This window comes from Varanus komodoensis, unplaced genomic scaffold, assembly GCF_004798865.1.
Source record: "Varanus komodoensis strain SLA01 unplaced genomic scaffold, ASM479886v1 scaffold1, whole genome shotgun sequence".
Classification (NCBI taxonomy): Eukaryota; Metazoa; Chordata; class Lepidosauria; order Squamata; family Varanidae; genus Varanus; species Varanus komodoensis.
The window spans coordinates 68,202,795-68,224,626 of record NW_025335268.1 but is presented as its reverse complement, the minus strand read 5'-3'; the positions used below and the strand labels follow the sequence as shown (position 1 = coordinate 68,224,626).

Sequence of the window (21,832 nt, the reverse complement as noted above, 5' to 3'; positions counted from 1 at the left end):
AGCACTGACTGGATTCTGTGCACTGAAATCCATGATTACTCTGTTTTGTTTTGGTTCTTTTTCCATTGCCTTTTACTCTGCATTTCCATTCAATATGACTGATGCACCTGTACAGCTATCTTTTCCTTTTGTCTTTCTTAATCTGCAGCTCTTGTGATTATCAGTTCTGATAAAGCTTGAGTTGTACTAGTGCCACCAGACCAGGGGGAAACTATTATTACACTTAAATAAACACTTTAGAGTTACACCCTCCATTGGTCAATAGTTTAATAAAAGTTTGGGGAAAACAGCATCCATTTCCTTGGTCTTGCATTCCACCCTAACCAGAATAATCAAGTATAGCTCAAAACAGTTCAAAAGCCTTCACTCAGATTTGACATGGGGTTGCGATTGTTTTAAACCCTTCTAAAGGCCAAAACAAATGTACCTGCACATTCCTTCCAGATGTTTTGGACTTCCTCAGCCCCATCCAGTATGGCCCATAGTGAAGGGAGTTGTAGGGAGACAAGACAAGATGTGGGGCTTGCTCCAATCCCTCGCATTTCTTCCTTCTCTTTTAAAAGAAATTCTCTCCCTGCTCTTTTATAGATGAACCTGAGAGGTTAAAGGTTAAAATACAACTAGGGTAGTCCCTAGACTAGGGGTGGGAAAACTCAGCACCACCGACCATTTGGCATTTCCCCAGCTTTTAGTTCAAAGGAACTAACTAATCAGTTAGTTGGGCATTTCTACATCTACATTTTTCATGGGAATTATTTGAATTCCTTCATGTCTTGTGTATGCCCCCTTTTCACGACCTGCTTGCGGACTTCCTAGAGGCAATCGGTTGGCCATGGTGCAAAGAAAATGCTGGACTCGAGACGCCTTTGGCATGATCCTTCACAACCCTTTTTTGAGTTCATCTGCACATCACAAAATGTCAGGCCTTTCCTCGAGGTTGCATTACCACAGTTGACAAATTGTATTTCCTCGACATCAAAATGCACTGAAAAAAACACCTGAGGGAAAAGAGAAAAGCCTTCTGTCCTACAGGTAGCATGTCCACTCCTACCATGATTGCTCTGAGGAATTCCTGGCACATGCATCTCATGGATTTTACCATGGGGTACTAAGCAGTCATCTTGTGTGGGATGGAGACAAGTGCTTGAAGTCATGTCAGCTGATGAGTAAGCAAGCTAAGGAGCTGAAACTCGAGTGGGCAGTTTCGCAGGCCTTCACCTTGCGTACATGCTTGGAACGCAGATGGTCTGGGGTATGAGGCGTGGCATCTCCAGGTAAGGAAGAAAAAGTTCCTACCTCAGGTCACAGAGAATGGCTGCTGCCAGCCTATGCTGGCAGCACCGGGCTTAATGTCCTATGGGCCCAGCTTCCTATGTTCCCACCTGTGACACTTTGCACACCAAAGGTTGTAGGAAAACAGAGGTAAGGAGAAAAAGATCCTAGCATGTGAATCGCAGGTACTCAGATAGGGGGAAATAGTCTTCTTCGAAGTGAATTCTCAAATTTTGAGAGAGGCAAATGGAAAAACGGCAAAAAATTAAACTTTAACTTTCAAAATAAATATCAGCCATTTTTAGAGAAGGTTGTGTGAGTGAGTGAGTGAGTGATTGAGTGACTGAGTGAGTGAGTGGAAATGTGTGTGTGTTACAGAATGAAGGGTCAGGCTCTTAGTTGAAGAATTCTTGATCAGCAGAATAAATAATCTCAGGCTGAGAATTTCAGATACAATAGTTTAGATTTTTGCAAACCAGTGTCTTAATGACTGTTATAAAATTCAACCTGCAGTTCTATACACAAGCAACTGTTAATGTGAAAACAGTAGGGTTTACTTCTGAGTAGACATGTATAGGAATGCATGGCGAGCCTACCTAACACAAGGATGCAGAACATCAGACAGGCCTACTCTGTTTCCTCCAACCACTAGTCGTATCCTTGTTTCTTGGCCTCTGTTCCATTCTCCTCTCCACCCAATTCTGAAGGGTTCAATGCCTCTCCTTTTAAGACTTACTTGCTTTGCTGGCAGGAAGAGCTTTAAGCTAAAATTTGCTGGCAATCCTGGTGCTTTTCCCAGCTCCCTTTCCTTTGGTCTTGCCCCCTTTTGCCACCCACAACTGGAATAGAGCTCCCAAACCCTTCTCTGAAATGGAATTTGGCTGTCAGGCTGAAAGCAGTTCTGCATCCATGATGCAATGGATCTCCTTTCCCCCCCTTAACTTAGCCTGGAGGGAGAAATGATAGTTGAAATTACAGGATGGCCAGAGAACAGTTCATTCCTGAAAAGGATGTCTCTTCTAAGAGCCTATAATGAATACATTCACTTTTTGTCTCGTTACTTAAACATATTTAGTTTTAATCTACAACATGAGGAATGGTGGTAGGCGACCAGTGCCTATGCTTTATGCTCAAGAAAGCTGTGTGCTGGCTTTGATATTTGCTTTTCATATCATCAGCTTATCTTTTCATTTTGTTTCATTTTAGCTAGGTATTAATATTCTGTCTTTAAAAGGCTGCAGGAGGACATTGGCTATGTCTGATCGATATGACTTTAGGGAAACCGTGGCAGCGGGGTAATGTATTTCTAGAAGTGGATCTAATCCTGCAACCAAATATCTAATTTGAAACACCAAATTAGAAATCTATCAAGAGGGTTGCACTTCCCTGATGGGAAATCAAAATGGTTAAAGGGTTTTCAGAACAGGCAGAAAGTTGAAATGTAGCCCAGTGTACCCACTAATGGTAATTCTAGAAATTGTCCTATCTGGTCCTCCCGATAATACCAGCCAGCATCCTAAAAAAGCTGGACCCAGTCTTGGACTACTGGAAAAACAACTTTTTACAGAGGCAGGCAGGAGCATCTGAGTTCTTGCAGAATATGAGCTCGATTTAATTTTCATGACTAGGACTGGCTTAGCAGCAACTCTAGCAACACCGGTTTTCTTCTCCTATTAGTCTGCAGGTCACACCACACTCCGTCCTTCCTCTTTCTCCAGGGACAAGATACCAGGGCCACAAATGTGAAAGCCAGCACGCAGCCCTCAGGTTTAATATCTTCTTCTACGTTCCTTATTTTTCCTTTGAAAACAGGAGCAGGAAGGGAAAACATAGCATCAGAACTATGTATAAGTGGCAGTAGGGGAAGGAATTCGAAATATCTCAGAAGCTTCGCTTACATCACATTCATTTATATTCCCTTTATGTCAGCTTGCATCCCCTTGACCTTTAAGGTGACATGAACGCAATGGAAAGGGTGCCATCCAAGCAAGGGATAAGCCATCAGTTCCTGTATTCTCCATGTTGCTTCTTTTTCCCATGGGGCATAACGCTGAGGGAGAATGGAGACTTTATGTTCTGCCTGTCCCTCTCAGCCTCTTCCTCTTCATCGTACCGTTCATCTTCATCCTCAGCCTCCTCGTCACTTTGGTGGGGGCTGTTGTGCTGAGAAACGGAGGGCGAGGGGGGTACTGATGAAGGACGCGGGTACCGGAATCCTTCCGTCTGCAAGAGGAACACAAAATGAACCTTAAGTTTGGCCTCCTGCCCAACATGGGCATGAAGCTCCGGAGAGCTTCTCCGCACAGGAATTTGGCCCCCTGGCTGGAAGAGGTTCTGGACCCACGTTCTGAAGGCTCAGAATATGCCACTGGCACAGAAGTGTTCCAAGTTGCCCTGCTGATGTCTCCACACAGTGACAGATGCACAAAGGAGCGAAGGCTCCGGATGATGGCCTACCAGCCCCTGACATGGGCTGATGACAGACGTAGGGTCCTTCTAGTCCAGCCTTCCCCAGCTTACCTGCTTTCTACATTTTTGACCCCTGGAATTCCAGGCCTGGTGATGGTGGACACTCAAGTCCAGCAAAACTGAAAAGGGCAGCGGGCGAAGGAACACGGGCTAGCTCCATCCACCCAAAGCACCGCAAAAGCTGTAGCTGGCCCTGCCGCTCAGGGATCAAGACCCTGGAAGGACGCAGGTATTCTGCACTGCCACCCCAGGAGCAGAAGCCAGGAGAAGGAAAGTCCACCAGACGTGGGTTCAGGCACCGGTGGCCAAGAGAAGCGGCTGAGGGCTTCTTGGTAAGTGGGACGTGGGCTTCTAAACAAAGCCCTGTCCCCTGAAATGAGAGGTGGATACTGCAGAGGAAAGCTGCAGGTGCAGCAACCCACAGAGGTTTTAAACAATGCCACCTCCAGGTCCCTGAGGGCTGTTGGGCGGGCCATCCTCAGTGCCCCCCACGGAGTCCACCTTCTCACCACCTGCTCCTCCTCCTCCTCTTTGCTGCTGCTTGCTCGCTTGGCAGGCGAGGAAGGTGGCAAGCGAGTTGGTCATCACACCTTCTGCTCTGCCCTCGTGCCCCCACTCTTGTCTGGATCAGGCAGGTCAAGAAGCAGCTGGTAACACCAGAGAAAGGGAGCGGCTCCATGGGCTCTTGCCGGTGTGCCCTGGCTGGGGTGTGGACCCTTGGCAGGCGGCCAGCCCTGATTTCCAGCTCTGCCGACTGACCTTCCGGGCACGCAACGGAGGATGTGTGAGAGGCAGGGGACAGGCAGCAGGTGGAATGGCACAGCCGTGGCACAACAGGAAGGCTAAGCCCCTTGGGCCATCGGGGGAGGTGAGTTTGAAGTCTGCAGCCAAGCAAAGTTACCTTTGGCGGAGCATTTGGTTCAACCTCAAACTTTTCGGGAAATGTCCGACTGAGAGCCAAATGCCTGGCATGCATATAAAACTGCAAGAGGAGAGAAGGAGAGAGCTGCAAGTCAGACGGCCTATAGAAGAAACATCTCCCAGACAATAAACACAAGAATTTTCGGTTTGTGATAAGAGAGCTTTTAGCAGACTTGCTCAGTTGTGACCTGCCAAGCTGAATGCCATCCCTTGACCAAGTTTTGCAGCTGCTGGCTGCCCTACCATTAACAGTTGTCTGTTTTTGAAGTTGCAAGCAACAGGTTTAATGACTGACCTTGTACAATCTCAACCCCTCTTGCAAGGAATTCAGAGAAAAAGAAACATAGAAACAGAGTGAGTCAGAAGAAGTTTCCTCGGTCATCTAGTCTGACCCCCAGCTCCAGCCAGCTCTGCTCAAAAAAGGCCTGGAAGGCCACTGGACCCCACCCCAGCTCAATGCAGGACCAAAGTCTCCCATCCAGATTATAACCAGGACTGACCTTGCTTAGCTTCCAAGGCTGGGCACTGATAGGTAAGAAGGGATGCTGTTGTCCAAGCAGCCAGAGGCTGGAAGGGAGGTAGAGTTCTGCATTTGTGCTAGGGATGTGTGAGGAATCCATTCTGGGCATTGGAATCCACCAGATTCCCTGGGCAAGGCTAGGTTCCCTGGACTCCAGACCACTTTCTTGTAGCCATGAATTAAGCTTCCTGGGGGACATGCCAAGTGTTCATGCAGTGCTTGATGGGAATCAAGCCCCCTGCAACTTCTGAGCAGTTCTACTTTGTGTGACTCAGAAGATCTTCTCAGAGAGCTTTGGCTAGGAAGGAAGGAAGGAAGGAAGGAAGGAAGGAAGGAAGGAAGGAAGGGTCCAACTGGGATTCCGTGAGTGTTCATGGACCTCCTACTGGCTTTGCATCCACAGGAAGTCCTTCCGGATGCACTTTCCAGGGAAATTTGTTGCTGTTTCACTGTATAGATTATAGGACTTCCTCATCCAGCAGCCATTTCAGCCATAATCTATTGCTCTGATTATTGACTTAATATTTTTCATATTTTAGCATGATGGTATTTATATTGTGATCTTAATCATTTGAGCATTTTAGGATGGCAAACCATCCCAAGCGCTGGCCACCGGAGCAGCCCAGATCCTGTTTTCCCCCTTTTGGGTTGGTATATAAATGTAATAAATAAACAAATTAGCATAAATCTTCATTTAAATGGAAAAGCAGTTATTTAGAAAAGACTACTATATGCTGCATAGATATTCCCTTAGGTTGCTCAGTGAATAATGACAATGATAATGAAACCATTGGTAATCTTGAAGGGACAATAGGTAATTGATTGTACCCTTCCTAGATATCTCCAATCCAGCAGGTCTGAGAGCCTCTCCGTTCGGTTTCTCTGGATGATTCGTTGTCGTCGTGATTGCTGGCAGAATCCATAAAGGAACTGCGTCAGCTGGTTGCAAGACTCATCTGGGGAGCGGAATCTCCTATCCACGATGTAAATACCTGCAGGATAAAAAGCAGGTTTGCTGGAGACAAGGAGATGTAGACACTTTTTGACCTTTAAAGGCTTCTCTTGCAAACTGTCATTGCACACACGAACAATCCGTACAGAATTCCTTCTCTGATAAAGTGGAGATAGTCGTACTTGCTTTAGTCTACCAACATTCTCCTTCTTCTTTTTTTCCAACTAAAGTAAAACTCTGAGAAGTGTTTAGCAGCAGCAGCATCCCTCCAGATGTTTTGGCCAACAACTCTCATGCCCTGGCAGGAAAGCTTCTTGACCAGATGGGTGTGATCTGCTTGCCAGGCAGATAAAGTTATTTTAAATGCAGAAGGGCCATTCCTTAATTTGTCCGGAAGACCCACATAAACTGAAAGGATTAGGCAGAACTGTGTGGCATTTCCTGATCTTTGTTTCTGCTGGAATTTATGCAGAAACTTTTCCAAACTTCCCATACGAGACTCGGGCAAGTCCTCACCAAGTGTTAAGGTACAATTTTCCATGAAACCAAGGGATTTGCGTGTCTCTGGCGAAACAAAGCAGCAGTGACCAGTTTCGGGGCTAAAAGCTCTCACCGTAAGCGGCTGGGTCAGCTACATGTTCCTGCATGAAGCAGCCAAATCCTGAGAGGTTTGTGGTCACACTGGGAATCCCCATGACGGTGCACTCGGCTGCCAAAAAACAAACAAAGAGGGTGCTGGGACCTTGCAAGAGATGTGCAAACCATGCTGGTGCTGGAGACAACCTCTGTCCAGCATCCGGTCCTGCATCAAGACGGACAAGCCACTCAGCTTCACTTTCCATAACACCTACATTTCACCAAGTGCAGGTGGATTCTCCTGAGTTTCTGCATCCATTTGTCAATGGAAATCTATATTTTTGAAATCTGTGTGAACATTCACATGGGTTTTTGGGTCAATTTTTGCTAAGAGATTCATTTTTGCATGGACTTACGAGCATGACTATTACAAGCCTGGTGAATGAGAGGTCCTGCAAGCTCTGGGATGAATCCTATGGAGCCAGTGGTGGTGGTTGTCCTGCCACTGGCCACTGGAGCAGCCCAGATCCTGATGGAAAGTACTGAGCACGGGAACCTTTCCACCCTTGGCGGGAGTCAGGGAGTGGCTGCTGGGCTACCAAGAAGGACCTCTTTTCACATCACCACCCAACACGTCACTCAAGGAACCTAAGGTAGCAGCTCTCCTCCACTGCCAGCATTCAGAAGATATTCTGCCTCTGAAGCTGGAGGCTCTGCTTATCTATCCTATCCAACAACCAGCAATAGGCCCTGAATGGTGGCACTGCTTTTCCAAAGAACCCATCCAAGCTAGACAGCCATGGCCTCATCTGGTCACCACATCCTCCAGAACCCAGTGATGAAATGGATGAAATGCATAAAAGCAAGGAAATCTGTAATCTGCTTACCAGGAGTATAGCCCCAGGGCTCATAGTATGATGGGAAGACACCAAGGTGGCAACCTCTGACGAACTCCTCATAGTCCATGGGTAATAATGGGCTAGTTGAAGAAAGGAATTCGGGGTGCAGTATCACCTGCAGAAAAGGAAGAGGAAGATCTCCTAACCTTTTCCTTTATGCTTCTGAAGGGCTGCTACTGTTCCTCCAGAGTGCAGGAACAGAACCAATGGGTGGAAATCCCATGGAAGAAGACCTTGACCAAGCCTTGGGGAAACCTCCTAAGAGTAAGAGCCACTTGGTAATAGAAGAAGCTTCCTGGGAAGAGGTGGGCACTCTTTGCAGGAGACATGGCAGCCATGGCTGGGAGGCTCTCTGCTTGGGATGCTGTAGTTGCAGGATCTCCAAGGTCCCTCCCATGACCTGATTTCCATGCACGGCTCAGGGTAGAGTAGATCCTGGACATGCATTCTGAAGGACCAGAGCTCAGCATCTCCAGTCAAAGGTTGCGCAGGGAAGAGTGCTAGTGACGCGCCCTTATCTGAATCACTGCGAGTCCCGGTTGCGTGCGGGGCCAAGGCTAACACTAGGCCTGACTGAGCACCTGCCAAGGTCTTCCTCCCCAGGTGGCCCTTTTGACTCGCTCCTCCTCATCACCGTTGCATCCTTCTGGTTCACCTCCCATTTTCTTGCTCTACCAGAGTTGGGGGAACCGCATGTCTTGAGTCGGTCCTCCCCCTCCTTCCTTCTGGGTTCAAAACTCAAGACAATCCTTGGAAGTGCAGTCTTCCAGACTACAGAACTGTATGGATTCTAAGCAGCCTTCTGCCAAAGGCAAGGGAGAAGCACCTGCCCATGTAAAGAGTTGTATCCAAAGTGGAAAACTCCTCCTCCGTCCCTCCCTTTCAGTAAATTTCTGGCTTCACCCTCAGGGTGGCAAAGCCCCTCCAGCCGGGCAGCTCATTTCTCCTGATGTCTCCTTACGGAGTCAAGGCCTGGGTCCCCCAGCTGCCCCCCTCCCCTCCTGAACACCCTTTTGTCCCTACCAAAACAGACCGATTCTCATGCTCTGCCTGGGAAACTTCACCAGGCGACCTGGAAAGCACCCAGTTCTTGTCCCGCTGCTCAGAATCTCCGCAATCAGCGAGAGACGGGCCCGCTCTCTACACAGCAGATGCCCCGACCGCTCGCGCATGGGCTTCCTGCCCCTCCAACAAGCAAGTGGCGGCAAAGATGAACCAGGGGTGAGGAGCAAGATGCTGGGAATGGGCGAGGCGGCTGTTCTTGGTGCACCTTCTGGAGTCTGAGGACTGTGACGGCTGGGAATTGGGGAGTGTGGGAATCAAGGTAGTGGAGGAGGACGAGGTCATCTCAAGGGTGCCGTCTCCAGGTACTCCGGCAGACCATGGGAACAGGTGGGGTTTGGAGGTGCAGGGAGAAGGAACAGGAGAGGCGGAAGACAGGCCTGGTCCAGTCCCCGACTCCACGATGCAATGGCAGGGTAGAAAGGAGACCCAGGGAGAGAGCCTCTGTCCACCGAGGAGCTTGGTCTTCTCCAGGGGATCTGCCCAGAGGGATGGAGCCCTAGGATACTGAACGTTTTGGAAGCCATTTCTAATTGGGGTTGAACCATTTGCTTAGTTCATGTGCAGAGACTCATCTTTCAGTGGCTGTAGTTTGTCAGCTGTGAATGGGAAATAAAGAGCTGTTTTGCAAAGAGACTGGCTGCTCCTTGTAACAAGTAAGGGGAAACCGCACTCCCAGTGCAAGAGGAGCCGGTGATGATGGTGGTGGGAAGGCAGACTCACTGAAAAAAGGGGAAGAAGGTCTGGGAACAGCCGGGGGTGGCTCAGGGTGCAGAATGCGGATGGGCGGGCTGAGCGAAGGCAGCTCCATCTCTTTCCCTCCACCCTCTACAAATAACGAATTGCTTTCTCCTTGTCCGGCTTGGCCGGAACTTCCTGCTTTTGTGAGGAAGAGGAAAAACCATCAAGCTGGGAGTGTTTTACCTTAACCCGATCCGTCCGGTTGTTGAAAAGACCGATCCGTCTAATGGTGCTGAGGATGGGGTCACTGGAATCATCGATCATGTTGTGGGTTGTCACGGGAGGCAGGCTCTGTCGCTGAAGCAAGACAACACATGTTTAGTGTATCTCTTGCAAACAACGAATAAAGGCCAACTTGTAACCAATAGGGTGCATTCTAAAAAGAGAAGCAGGGTCTTCTCTGTACAAGCACCCCTTGTTAGAGAATTTTCTTCCATGAAAAATTTATTACTTAACTTGGTAGGATTTTTAAGAAATGGGCGAAACTCCTTTTCTATTTCAGCAAGCATTTGGTGAGGTGTGGGTAGAAAGAATGCCATCAATACCTCAATCTTTGATTAGTTATTTATTAGATTTATCTCACGCTTTTTTCTTACAATGAATGCAAAGCAGCTGACATCATCAGTTTTCCCCCACAAAAACAACCCTGCAAGGTAGGCTGGGCTGAGAGTCTGTGCCTGGCTCAAAGTCACCTAATGAGCTCCATGGCTGAGCGGGGACTCGAACGCTCTCAAATCGGCCTTTGAGTGACTTTCACACTGGCCAACCATGACTGGTTGTTTTGGGGAAAATCCCACCCCTCTTTCCATTCACAAATCAACTGTTTCTCCCATGGTGCCACTTCCATTGCACAAGCATCGATTCATGCTGGCACAGCACCATTTCTACTAGTGCCAGGACAACACTGGATGCTTCCCGAAGTCTGGACTCTGGAGCGTACCATGTCAGATTGCAGCTATGGCTTCCTATGACTGAATTGCTTTCCATCCCATGGACCAGTAGAAGAGAACCTATGGCACGTGTGCCACAGTGGACATACAGAGCCCTCTCTGCTGGAATGTGAGCCAAGTAGCCCCAGCATTGCCCCAGCAGCTGAGCACTGGATGACAGCGCACACAGGGGCCATGCGCTGCTCGGAAAGGAGTAGTGGTGCCAGGCGATGACATCACAAGCCGCGACTCGTCCGAGCTTTCGTATGTCTGGTCAGTGCACTGCCAGGGACATAGATATATTTTCTTGGACTGGCTGTGAGTTGTTTTCTCTAAACTAAAACCAGAATTTTCAGGTTTTGGCAGTGTAGGCACTTTGCGAGAAATAAGTGGGTTTTCGGTTGCAGTTTGGACACTTGATGTCTAAAAGGTTCGTCATCACTGGATTAGGGTTAGAAAAGCGAGGGGTCCCGGCATGATTTTGATGGTTGGAGTGTGTTCAGAATGGGCAGAAATGCTGAGCTGTGCAGAGAAAGCTTCTGAAGGAAGGCTTTTTCAAAATCTCATTGTTTTCAAAGGAACCATACCCCTGGATTAGGGTTAGGGGTGTGCACCAAGGTAGGGTTAGGGTTGGAAAAACGAGGTGTCTGGGCATGATTTTGATGGTTGGAATGTGTTTAGAATGGGCAAAAATGATGAGCTGGGCAGAAAAAGCTACTCAAGGAAGGCTTTTTCAAAATCTCATTGTTTTCAAAGGAACATTACTCCTGGATTAGGGTTAGGGGTGTGCACCAGGGTAGGGTTAGGGTTAGAAAAATGAGGTGTCTGGGCATGATTTTGATGGTTGGAATGTGTTTAGAATGGACAGAAATGATGAGCAGTGCAGAAAAAGCTACTCAAGGAAGGCTTTTTCAAAATCTCATTATTTTCAATGGAACTTTACCCCAAAATTAGGGTTAGGGGCATGCACCAGGATAGGGTTAGGGTTAGAAAAATGAGGTGTAATAGCAGGATTTTGATGGTTGGAATGTCTTTAGAATGGGCAGAAATGATGAGCAGTGCAGAAAAAGCTACTCAAGGAAGGCTTTTTCAAAATCTCATTATTTTCAATGGAACTTTACCCCAAAATTAGGGTTAGGGGCATGCACCAGGATAGGGTTAGGGTTAGAAAAATGAGGTGTAATAGCAGGATTTTGATGGTTGGAATGTCTTTAGAATGGGCAGAAATGATGAGCAGTGCAGAAAAAGCTACTCAAAGAAGGCGTTTTCAAAATCTCATTATTTTCAATGGAACATTACCCCTGGATTAGGGTTAGGGGTGTGCACCAAGGTAGGGTTAGGGTTAGAAAAACGAGGTGTCTGGGCATGATTTTGATGGTTGGAATGTGTTTAGAATGGACAGAAATGATGAGCAGTGCAGAAAAGTCTACTCAAGGAAGGCTTTTTGAAAATCGCATTATTTTCAATGGAACTTTACCCCAAAATTAGGGTTAGGGGTGTGCACTAGGGTAGGGTTAGGGTTAGAAAAATGAGGTGTGCTAGCCGGATTTTGATGGTTGGAATGTCTTTAGAATGGGCAGAAATGAGGAGCTGTGCACAGGGCTTTTTTTGTCATAAAACACAGCGGAACAGCGTTGCAGCACCTGTTTTTCCAATGGATTTTTTGAAGTGATTTTGCATCGTAGCAGATCAGCAGCAAACATCAGGAACATAGTGCCTGCAGGCTGCTTTTGTGTCTCCTATCTGATAGTGAGATAGTGGAGGCGCTGCTCTCAGCTTGGGACGCTGCTCCGCTGCTTGGCTTGGGATTGGCGTGTGCGGTCGCGCACTTTCTGCCGGCGACGTGGATTCCAGCACCTTTTTTTTTTTACAAAAAAGCACTGGCTGTGCCGAAAAAGCTACAAAACCTCCACTTTCAGTGGTATTTTACCCCTTTATTAGGGTTAGGGGAGTGAACCATGGTAGGGTTAGGCCAGTGGTGGCGAACCTATGGTACAGGAGGCGCAGCGGGTACTCAGAGCACTCTTTTGTAGCATGCAAGCCAAGTTCCCCCAGCATCTCCCCAGCCGCTGAACATCAGATAACAGCACACACAGGGGCATGTGCATGCTCGGAAAGAGTCCCAGTGCCAGGCGATGATGTCCCTAGCCGCGATTCAGTAGCTGCAACTCGTCCGAGCTTTCACATATCCAGTGAGTTTGCTGTCAAGGATAGATAGATACAGGTAGATATGCTTGGACTGGCTGTGAGTTGCTTTTTCTAAACTAAAACCTGTTTCAGGTTTTATTGTAGTGTTGGCACTTTACGATAAATAAGTGTGTTTTGGGTTGCAGCTTGGGCACTCGGTCTCTAAAAGGTTTGTCATCACTGCCCTAGACATATAAAAGGACAGAAATAAATTGGCACTTGCACCCAGAAAACTTGCTGCCAGAACACTTTCCCATGACACACAGTTTTTTTGCCTGGAAATAATATTTTTATGGCAGAACCTATTCCTCTCCTTCCCAATGATACAGCTGAATTATAGGTTTACTGCACTGTACAGAACTAGACCAGTAAAAAGAGAAAAGAGAGAGAGAGAGAGAGGGAGGGAGGGAGGGGAGGGGAGGGGCGACAGACACTCTTTACTCTAACCTGGGTTGAATATATGGCTCGTTTCATGATGGTCAGATCGTCACGATCCAGGATCTTGTTCATATCGGGAATTTCTCCTCTGAGAAGGCAAGATGGAAAATCTTTTAATGAAAAGGAAGATGTTTCCTAAGGTCAATTTTATCTTTCACATTGATGCCTGGCCAGTATCACTAGGACAAACCAGACCATTCTATGCCTGACTTTGCCAAGGAAACCCCCCTGAGTTAAACGGCGCTTCCCTTCAAGTAAGTGTGTCAGCTCACTGCATTTAAGGAAGCTTTAATGTGCAACTGCCCTGCAGCTTTCATGGGATTTTACAGGATGTCCGGACAACTTCTCCGGTTTGTGACGCACACATTTTCATGGGGCACAGAATGGGAAGCTGCCGGACGATCGTATCACCACCATCACATTTACATCAGCCTTCTTTCCTCTTCTGAGGAACCCAAAGCAGCTTCCCTAGTCTCCCTCCACTCCATTTCATCCACTGTCGTGCATAACGATCTCGCCAGGGGAAGTCGAAGACAGGAGAGATAAAGGAAGCCCGGCCATGAGACGGATCGATTCCGTGAAGGAAGCCGCAGCCTGGAGTTGCAGGAGCTGAGCAGGGCTGCCGGGGACGGGAGATCTTGGGGGCCCCCCATCGGTAGGGTTGCCATTGCTCGGAGATGACTTGGGGGCACATCAGAGCAGCAACAAGCAAGCGAGGAAGCAAATGGCGCTTCCTGCAGACTGTGTGCAATGATTACCACGCTCGGTGCTGGTTCCCTGTAGAACACACACACTCTGCACCCACGGAAAGCTAAGCAAGCTGCTTCCAACCGGCAGGACAAACTGCTGCGTTGCTCGGGGCCAGTCGAGCAGGTTTTGCCGACTAAGGTGAAGGGCAAGATGATTCTATGCACAGAATTTGACTGGGCTCGCTGCTGCATTGTCCTGTGCCACTTGTGCAGGGACAGCATCTTCCACGCAACTGAGGGCAGCAAAGAAGCTTGTGCGATGCAGGGCAGGCGTGTGGCTCACACACCTCTGTCGTTCACACCCACCCCCCGCCGGGCCAGCCCTGGTGCAGCGCCCCCATTTCTGCAAGGAAGCACCCTCTGCTTAGGAAGCACCTTAGAAGCATCTTCCAGGAAGGAGCATTCCCCAGAATACACCCCATAGAGGGGACTCTGGATCTGGAAGGTGATAAAATACTCATCAGCGTGCCCCTCAGCTTTCCTCCAGCTGGGGCCCTCCATATGTTCTGGACCAATTCCCATCAGCCCCATCCAAGCATGACCAATGCTCAGCAGTGCTGTAGTCCAAAACACCTGGAACACCAGGTTGTGGGAGGCCATTCTGGAATGCAGTGGAAGAAATGGGACAGTCACCTTAATAGAGCGTCATAGAGCTTCTTGCCAAACTTCTCCGTCACAGAATGTGCAGTGTCCCTAAGAGGCAGCAAAACAAATCGTCAATGTTTCCACGTGGCTTGCTCAGCTCATCCTTTCTCTGTTATTTACTCTGATTATGTCCCCAGATGGTGAGATATGATCTGGAGAATGCAACCTGGATTTGCCTTCCATTAGAAGGAGACAGTGCAGGAGATACATTTTATTTTTTATTTATTAGATTTCTACCCCACCTTTTTTCTTACAGTGAGCTCAGAGTGGCTTATTTTATTCTCCTCCTGCTGCCCTCAATCTTATCTCAACAACAACAACCCTATGAGGTAGGTCAGGCTGAGAGTCTGTGACTGGCCTAAGGGCACGCCATTGGCTCCACGGCTGAGCAAGGACTAGAACCCAGATCACGAGTCCCAGTCCTGTGCTCTTAACCGCTGCACCAGAATGGTTCTCACAGTTATGTTGCAGATAACTCTGGCTCAAAATTCAGACTTCATGAGAATCAGTTTTTTCAAAATTCTAGTCCTCATGGCACTATTATATGGTACTTTCAGCTTCGGCTGATCCATCAGCCGCGCCCCTACCTGGAGAACAACTGCCTGGTGACAGTGACACACACGTTGGTGACTTCCCGACTTGACTTCTGTAACACGCTCTACGTGAGGCTGCCCTTGGAGACAGTCCGGATACTTCAATTGGCTCAAAATAGAGCTGCCAGGCTGCTGACGGGGACTGGGAGTTATGTTCACATGACTCCAGTCCTCCATCAGCTTCACTGGCTTCCCATTGAAGTCCGGGCCCAATTCAAGGTGTTGGTGATGACCTTTAAGGCCCGAAATGGCTTGGGTCCTGGTTACCTGAAGGAGCACTTACATCCATATATGCCCGGCCGCCCCCTGAAATCTGCAGGAGAGGCCCTTCTCCGGGAACCCTCCGTGAAGGAAATTAGGAGGGTGGGTACTCGGAGGAGGGCATTCTCTGCGGTGGCGCCCAATCTATGGAATGCGCTCCCCAGAGAGGTCCGCCTGGCACCGTCGTTATTTGTTTTTTGGCGCCTTTTTATTCATACGTTATTTTAATTGTTAATATTATTTATTTATTTTATTATTTGGCCAAGGCAACTTAAATTTTACTGTTATACTGCTAAATTATATTGTTTTATATTATGTTATTTATTTATGATTGTGTGCCGCCCCGAGGCTTCGGCAAATGGGGCGGCATAGAAGTCCTCTAAATACACACACACACACACACACACACACACACACTTTTATAACATTTGGTGTATTACCAAATGTATATCAGATACAGGAAGACAGGACAAGCCCTCCTAACAGCCTACAGATCCATGGCTATGCATTAGATTCCCCCAAAAGGCAACCCAAGACCCTTTCATTTTTTAGGGTTGCCCTCCCATTCCCTGCAAATTGGAAGACAGAGAACATAACCACCCTCTAACTAAGCTGTGTGAAAGGAAATATATTCATTCATTCAATCAATCAATCAATTTCTAAACCACTCAATAACCAACAACTCTCTGGATGGTTCAGTTTGTGTTTCAGTTTGCATAAAAACATGAACAGAATGAATTTCTCTCCCATTCCAACAGTTAAGCACAGAATCTGTCCATTTCTCCCCATCTAGATGGAGGACATGAGGAGAAATATAGTCCCTCACACTTCAAGCCATTCTAGGTCTTACCAGAATAGCATGGCAGAATTTTGGACTGTCCCACTTCAGAACTTGGAAGGGTAAGAAACCAGGTTTTGCATGTTCTGCCACGTTTGAGCAAACACAAAAGTCCCCGCATAATAAACTAACCCATCAAAGAAAGAAAAAACAAGGCCCTCATCCTGATGAGACAGCTGACTGCATGCAAGGAGCTTTTCGTGGTGGAGGATGTCAAAAATGTGGCCTTCCCACCTGAAGTCTGAGCTGGCACAGTCTGAGATGTGGACCAGACCTTCCTTTTCCATTGCTTATGTGAAAACCTTCCAGCCTGATCTCTTCCCAGAAACAAAGCTTTCACCACTTGCAAAGAGAAAGGAAGAAGCTTACCAGAGCTGCTTTCGGACTGCCTGGCCTTTCAAAGTTTCCACGTTGAAATTGTTGGTGTGTGCTGGCATTATGAAGAACACGATGACCGTGATGTCACTCCTGTGGACCTGGAAGATGACAAGGAAGGGAATCAGAACTAAAACTAAATATTAGAATGCCCTGATACAGAACGATGGTGCAATTCGACGTGGATTACCGTGCACAGTTCTGATCAGCGCACACTGAAAAGGATAGCGTTGATCTGGAAAAGTGCAGAAAAGGGTAACTGAGATGATCAAGAGGCAGAAGCAATTCACAGGTGAGGGGATATTGGGAGGCCCATGACGGTTTAGCTTATGGGGAGACAAGCAAAGAGGGGATGTGATGGAGATGCATGACGATGTACAAACTGCAGCAAGGAGATAAGAGATTTCTCTCTCCCTCTTTCATAATCCTGGAACCTGTAGCTGGTACATCAATAAACTGTGAAACGAGCTACCTCATGAGGGAGTGAAGGTCACCCATCTAGGGACTTCATCAAGGGGTGAGACAAGTTCATTGAGGATCAGGCTGCTGGGCTTGAGGGTGCTTTATTGTTTTCGGTCTCAGAGGCTGTACACCTCTGTAAAGCATTTCCTGGAGAGCATGAACAGGAGAGCGCATTTGTGAGTATCTTCCGCTCATGAGCTTCTCAGGGACATTTGCTTGACCATGGCAGGAACAGAATCCTGGACTACAGGTCTTTCGCCTGATCCTGCAGGGCTTTTCTTATGTTTTTCGGAGTGACTCAGAGAGCTTCATACAGAGATAGATTTGTTCTTACCCTCAGTAGGAAGTTTAATCTAGATAAGGCCTCCAGAAACATGTCAGCCCCTTTGTTCGAAAACTCGTATCTCCCCGCGATGAAGAAAAACAAGGTCCTTTCAAGGTTGAAATCAAGATGGCTGAAAGCAGAGCAAACAAGCGTCAAGGTGGAGTTAATCAAACAGCACAGGCTTTAGACCATGACAAGTGAAGGTCACCAATGTATAGCTACAAGCTGGAGTGAATTTTGAAATCCTGGTGCTGTGAGGCCAACAGACCACCTGCTTCCTCCATGGGCCACAGATGGTACAAGAGCGAAAGAAGATGCCCACAAGGCATAGAAGTTTTCCTCAGTTCACGCAGGCCTCATCAGAGAAAAGGCTTGTCACTCCACGGATTCCACTGAAGACTGCTTCAAACATTCTACTAAGCCAGGGTGGACAACGAAAACTGGTCACAAAAGGTTTCCTTTTCCCACCCCATGGGAATTTCCCAAATTCCCCAGAGACCCCCGGCCAGGATGAAGGGCCAGGTGGGCAGAGAGGATTACAGAAGGAGTGCAGGTCCCTGGGCCAGATGGGGAAGGTCCAAGGGCTGGAATGATCCTGCAGACCAGCATTTGGCTAGCCAAAATCTAAGTGTTCGGTGGCAAATTCTGCTTTGGAAATCCAGGTGCAGCGACTCCCCTGCAAAGGAAGGGGACTGGTATTCTTTGCAGGGCTGAAGCAATAGACTCAGGAATCATTCGTCTGCTTTTCATTTCCCCTGAAAGCCTCTGCCCTGTCTCACATATACACTCTTGCAAGAGGGGAAAAGAGGCCCGAGAAGTGGCAGAAGACAGAGGGCGGTGGGATGGTTGAACCAGTGCCAGGACCCTCTCTTCTTTCCCCCTGCAAACTATGTGTCTATATTAATCCCAGACAGATTGGTTTTGCACTGCATTTTTACAAATTGTGCTGACTTTTAATGTACTTTTATACTTTCTTCTACTGTGTTTTCAGAGTTTTGCACATTGTACTTTTTAATTCTATTTTAAAATTGCAAGATGCTTAGAGGATTAGTTCAATGGACACCTTATAAATATAATCAATGAGCTAAAAATACATATGTTTGTTTGTGGCAAACAAGGGGTAAAATAATTGGAAACAGCTCAGCTTCTTTGCTAAGAATCTGGAAGTCTACCTGCAGTCCTATTTTCTAAGGCAGCTATTCTATTTCATGTTAGAACTGAAATGTATGGTATTAGGTGCAGGATGCAACCTTAGGAGCAGACAGAGAAAGTTGCTACTCAGACAGAGACAGAGAAAGACAGAGAAAGTTGCTACTCAGTTCTTTAGTTCTGGGCCTCCAACATGGACCTCAACATGTTAATTAGCATCTTTAAGTGGGAAGCTGGTATGCTGCTTTACATATGTATTTATTAGCCCTAAGGTCTGCAACATGGTGTACCAGTGCACCCCCAGACATGTCTCTTGGGGAGCCCCAGGTTTGTTGAATTAATTTTTTTTTGAGTGGGTTACCAACATGCTGCAAAGCAAAGTTCTCCAGTACCTGGGTTCCAAAAGAGTGTTTCTGAACGTTGGAGCTCAGGCCTTATTCTTATGTTCTTTAAAAAAGTGATTTTCCTTTCAGGGCTTCTCTGCATAAAAGGTTTAACCTGTTGCTGTAAGGAAGCTTCTTTTTCCATTTTCATAGCAGAGGAAAAATCCATCCTATGCAGGGGGCTTTTCCCAAGGTTTTGTAGGTCCCTGCCTCTGCGCATTCTGTTAACCAACCAGAAGGTGGCAGTGTGGCACAGAAGCACTGTAGCGGATTCTCCCCATTCCACGAACCTTTTACTCTGGTTTGTCACAATTTAAAATTTAACACCAGATTTTCCTTGTTATAAAGGCTAGAAAACTTGGGAAAGGCCCTGGAAGACAACGATGTCATGAAAGGCCCCATAAACCTCCATGGGATCACAAGCTCATAAGAAACACCAGAGAAGCCCCTCATCTCGCTGGTTTGCCTTCTGGGAAATTAAGAAAATATTGCCTTTGTACCAGTCGTGCTTCTAATGGAAGCCAGTTTACAAATGGACAACCCTTATTCACCCATGGTGGGCACTTTATGAGACTGCTCATGACAGACTCCCAAAATTCCAGATGTGCCCACTGACTCCAAATTGTTTGATGGACTCCAGCTCTTTACATGATCCATAGTGCTACCCTGGTCCAGATATAAGGATTTTAAAAATCAATTGATGGTAGTCTTCACAGCAAGGCTATTTCCACACATGGAAGGAAGCTGGAATTTTGCACTAAGTGTTGGGGTCTTTTATATAAAAACACCCCCAAATTGTGAAGCAACCCACCCATCCCTTTGACCAGGAGAGCTTACCCATAGAAATGGCCCCGAACGAACTCTTGGATCCTTGATTTGCAGGTGGCATGCAAATTCTGGAACTCATGCATGGCCGAGAATTTCTTAATGTTCAGACCGTTGGGGGTGACAACATCTGGAAAAAGCAGAGGGAAGGGAGGTTAAAAGCTCCCTTTTAAGTAGCTTAAAAGATCTCAAGGCAAAAGAAAGAGGCAGGCTGCCTGCATTTCACATCATGCCCAGCTCGGAGGGAGAGGGGGAAGGAGGAAGGACAGAATTCTGGCATTTGTATCTCAGTGCAGTTCTTCTGACCCTCCAGTTCAGTCTCTGGCATCTGCAGGCAGGGGCTAGGAAACCCTGCAGGGTTGCTGCCAGTCAGTGTCCAGAACACTTAGTTAGGTGGGCCCAGGGAGCTTCCTATATTCCTATGCTGGATCTTGGGTCTTCCGACCACAAAACCACGCAGACACAGGAGGGAGAAATTATCCCATACATCACATGTTTAATCCTGAACATGTTACAGTTTGGATGAGAATCAGAAGTCATTATAGCCGTGGGAATTGCAGGCAATCTACATTTGTGGATTGGACTGAGTAATTACCAATATTAGCAGTAGTGTTACTAATCTGGTTCAATGAATGTTTTGGTAAAAAAGGATGTGATCCTCTTCGTGAGTTTCCAAGAGCTGAGATGAGCTGTCAGGGACAGAACATTTTGGAGAGGATTCTTGCATGGGGCACCCGAAATTGAAGACAACTTGATAGCACAGAAACAACAAAATCCTATCCATGTTTAGAGAGAAATGATCCCTAAGTTCTCAGCATGTCCGTTCCAGACATCGTAGTTGGCAGGGCCATGTTAGGACTTCTCTTGGCAAACAATGCATAGGATTGTGCCTTCAGAGAATGCTGAGCATAGGGGGACTCTTCCAAGATAGCCTTCAGTTTTAGAGGGATGGGCTGTAAAGAGCAGGATGGGGACCGATCCTGGAACCAAATCCTGGGCGATGGTTTTGCTCTCGTGGTTGCCTCTTTCTGGGGTCTGCCAGCACTGAACTAGGCTGGAGTAACGACTCCCAAAACAAGGTGGCTGTCAGTCTACAGGAACCACTACAGTGCTCTCTGCGAGCAAAGTTTGGCCTGTCTGCAAATTGTAAGTGGGCTGTTTTGATCGCCATGCCCTTGGGTAGATTGCAAGCTTAATTATCTACTCTGGCAAAGATCATTGACCATTTTTGAGCAATAGGCAAATTTCACAATTTGGCAGCTGACCGGGAGCACTGCGTATCCCTAACATTGGGCCCCTTCGCAAGACTGCAGGATTCGAAGAAGGGCAGAGCCAATCTTAACAATGGTTTTAGGTGGTTAATCAGTGTGGCCCAGTTCTAATTGATGTGGGGCAGCAGAGGTCAGGTTAGCGGGTGACCCACGAGGACTGATGCCCCACATCTTTCATTTGCAGACGTGACTCTTTAGGAGACCATCTGTCCCACCGGCCTGCTCCCATGGGCACTTGCCGGAATAAAGGTATGGGGTCCGGATGTTTTCTGCCATATTTGATTCCCCTATTTGCACACAAGTCCTCCAAATTCTGCTGCTGCCCCCAAATCTTTCTTCTTGAGGATTTTTCTGAAATCCGGCACCATCCCCTGCCCTGTTATCACATCTCTTTTTGCAAATGAACATGTCCTTACCAAGCACAGTCCACAGACACACTTTTGAGCATATGTAAATGCGCATGTGCTCATTTTCCAGTCCTTGTTCTGTGGGGCTACTGCTTCTTGGAGAACTTTAAGTGGTGCAGCTGAAATTTAGCCCACCAGATCTCTAGGGAAATGTTAAAATTGCCAAGGAAGGCCCTGGCAATTATAGGCAGCCTATAAATACATGTATAAATAAATAAATCTACCCTATTATTATAATGCCAAACATTCCAGCTTCCATAAGAATGCAATCTTATTTAAGCTTATTATTATTATTATTATTATTATTATTATTATTATTATTATTATTATTATTATATTTCTATGCCGCCCCTTGCCGAAACCTCGGGGTGGCTTACAACACAATAAAATACATTGAAATACAATAGAACATAATAAATTACCATTAAATACAAAAATACAAAAAATACACTGAGTTACAAATATAAAATTAAAATTATCAGTATAAAATAAGTAAATAAAAGTATAGGAGGAGAAAGAGAAGGAAGAAGAAGTTTCCCTGGCCAAATCATATGTTTTAACAATTAAAATGATGTTTAAATAA

The 21,832-nt window shown here is 46.9% G+C and overlaps 1 protein-coding gene across 1 annotated transcript in view; it reads right to left on the bottom strand.

Annotated features, from left to right (window-relative positions):
- Positions 1-1,507: 1,507 nt before the first annotated feature.
- The window catches only part of LOC123023539 (glycogen [starch] synthase, liver-like), a 26,528-nt gene continuing 6,203 nt past the window's right edge, over positions 1,508-21,832 (bottom strand). The window contains exons 3-12 of the mRNA XM_044430373.1: positions 19,584-19,701; positions 17,224-17,344; positions 16,422-16,528; positions 14,349-14,408; positions 12,976-13,054; positions 9,596-9,709; positions 7,598-7,724; positions 6,011-6,174; positions 4,643-4,723; positions 1,508-3,495 (exon numbers count right to left, since the gene is read on the bottom strand). Of these exons, the coding sequence (XP_044286308.1) occupies positions 3,274-3,495; positions 4,643-4,723; positions 6,011-6,174; positions 7,598-7,724; positions 9,596-9,709; positions 12,976-13,054; positions 14,349-14,408; positions 16,422-16,528; positions 17,224-17,344; positions 19,584-19,701 (1,193 nt within the window). The 3' untranslated portion in view covers positions 1,508-3,273. The remainder of the gene's footprint in view (positions 3,496-4,642; positions 4,724-6,010; positions 6,175-7,597; positions 7,725-9,595; positions 9,710-12,975; positions 13,055-14,348; positions 14,409-16,421; positions 16,529-17,223; positions 17,345-19,583; positions 19,702-21,832) is intronic.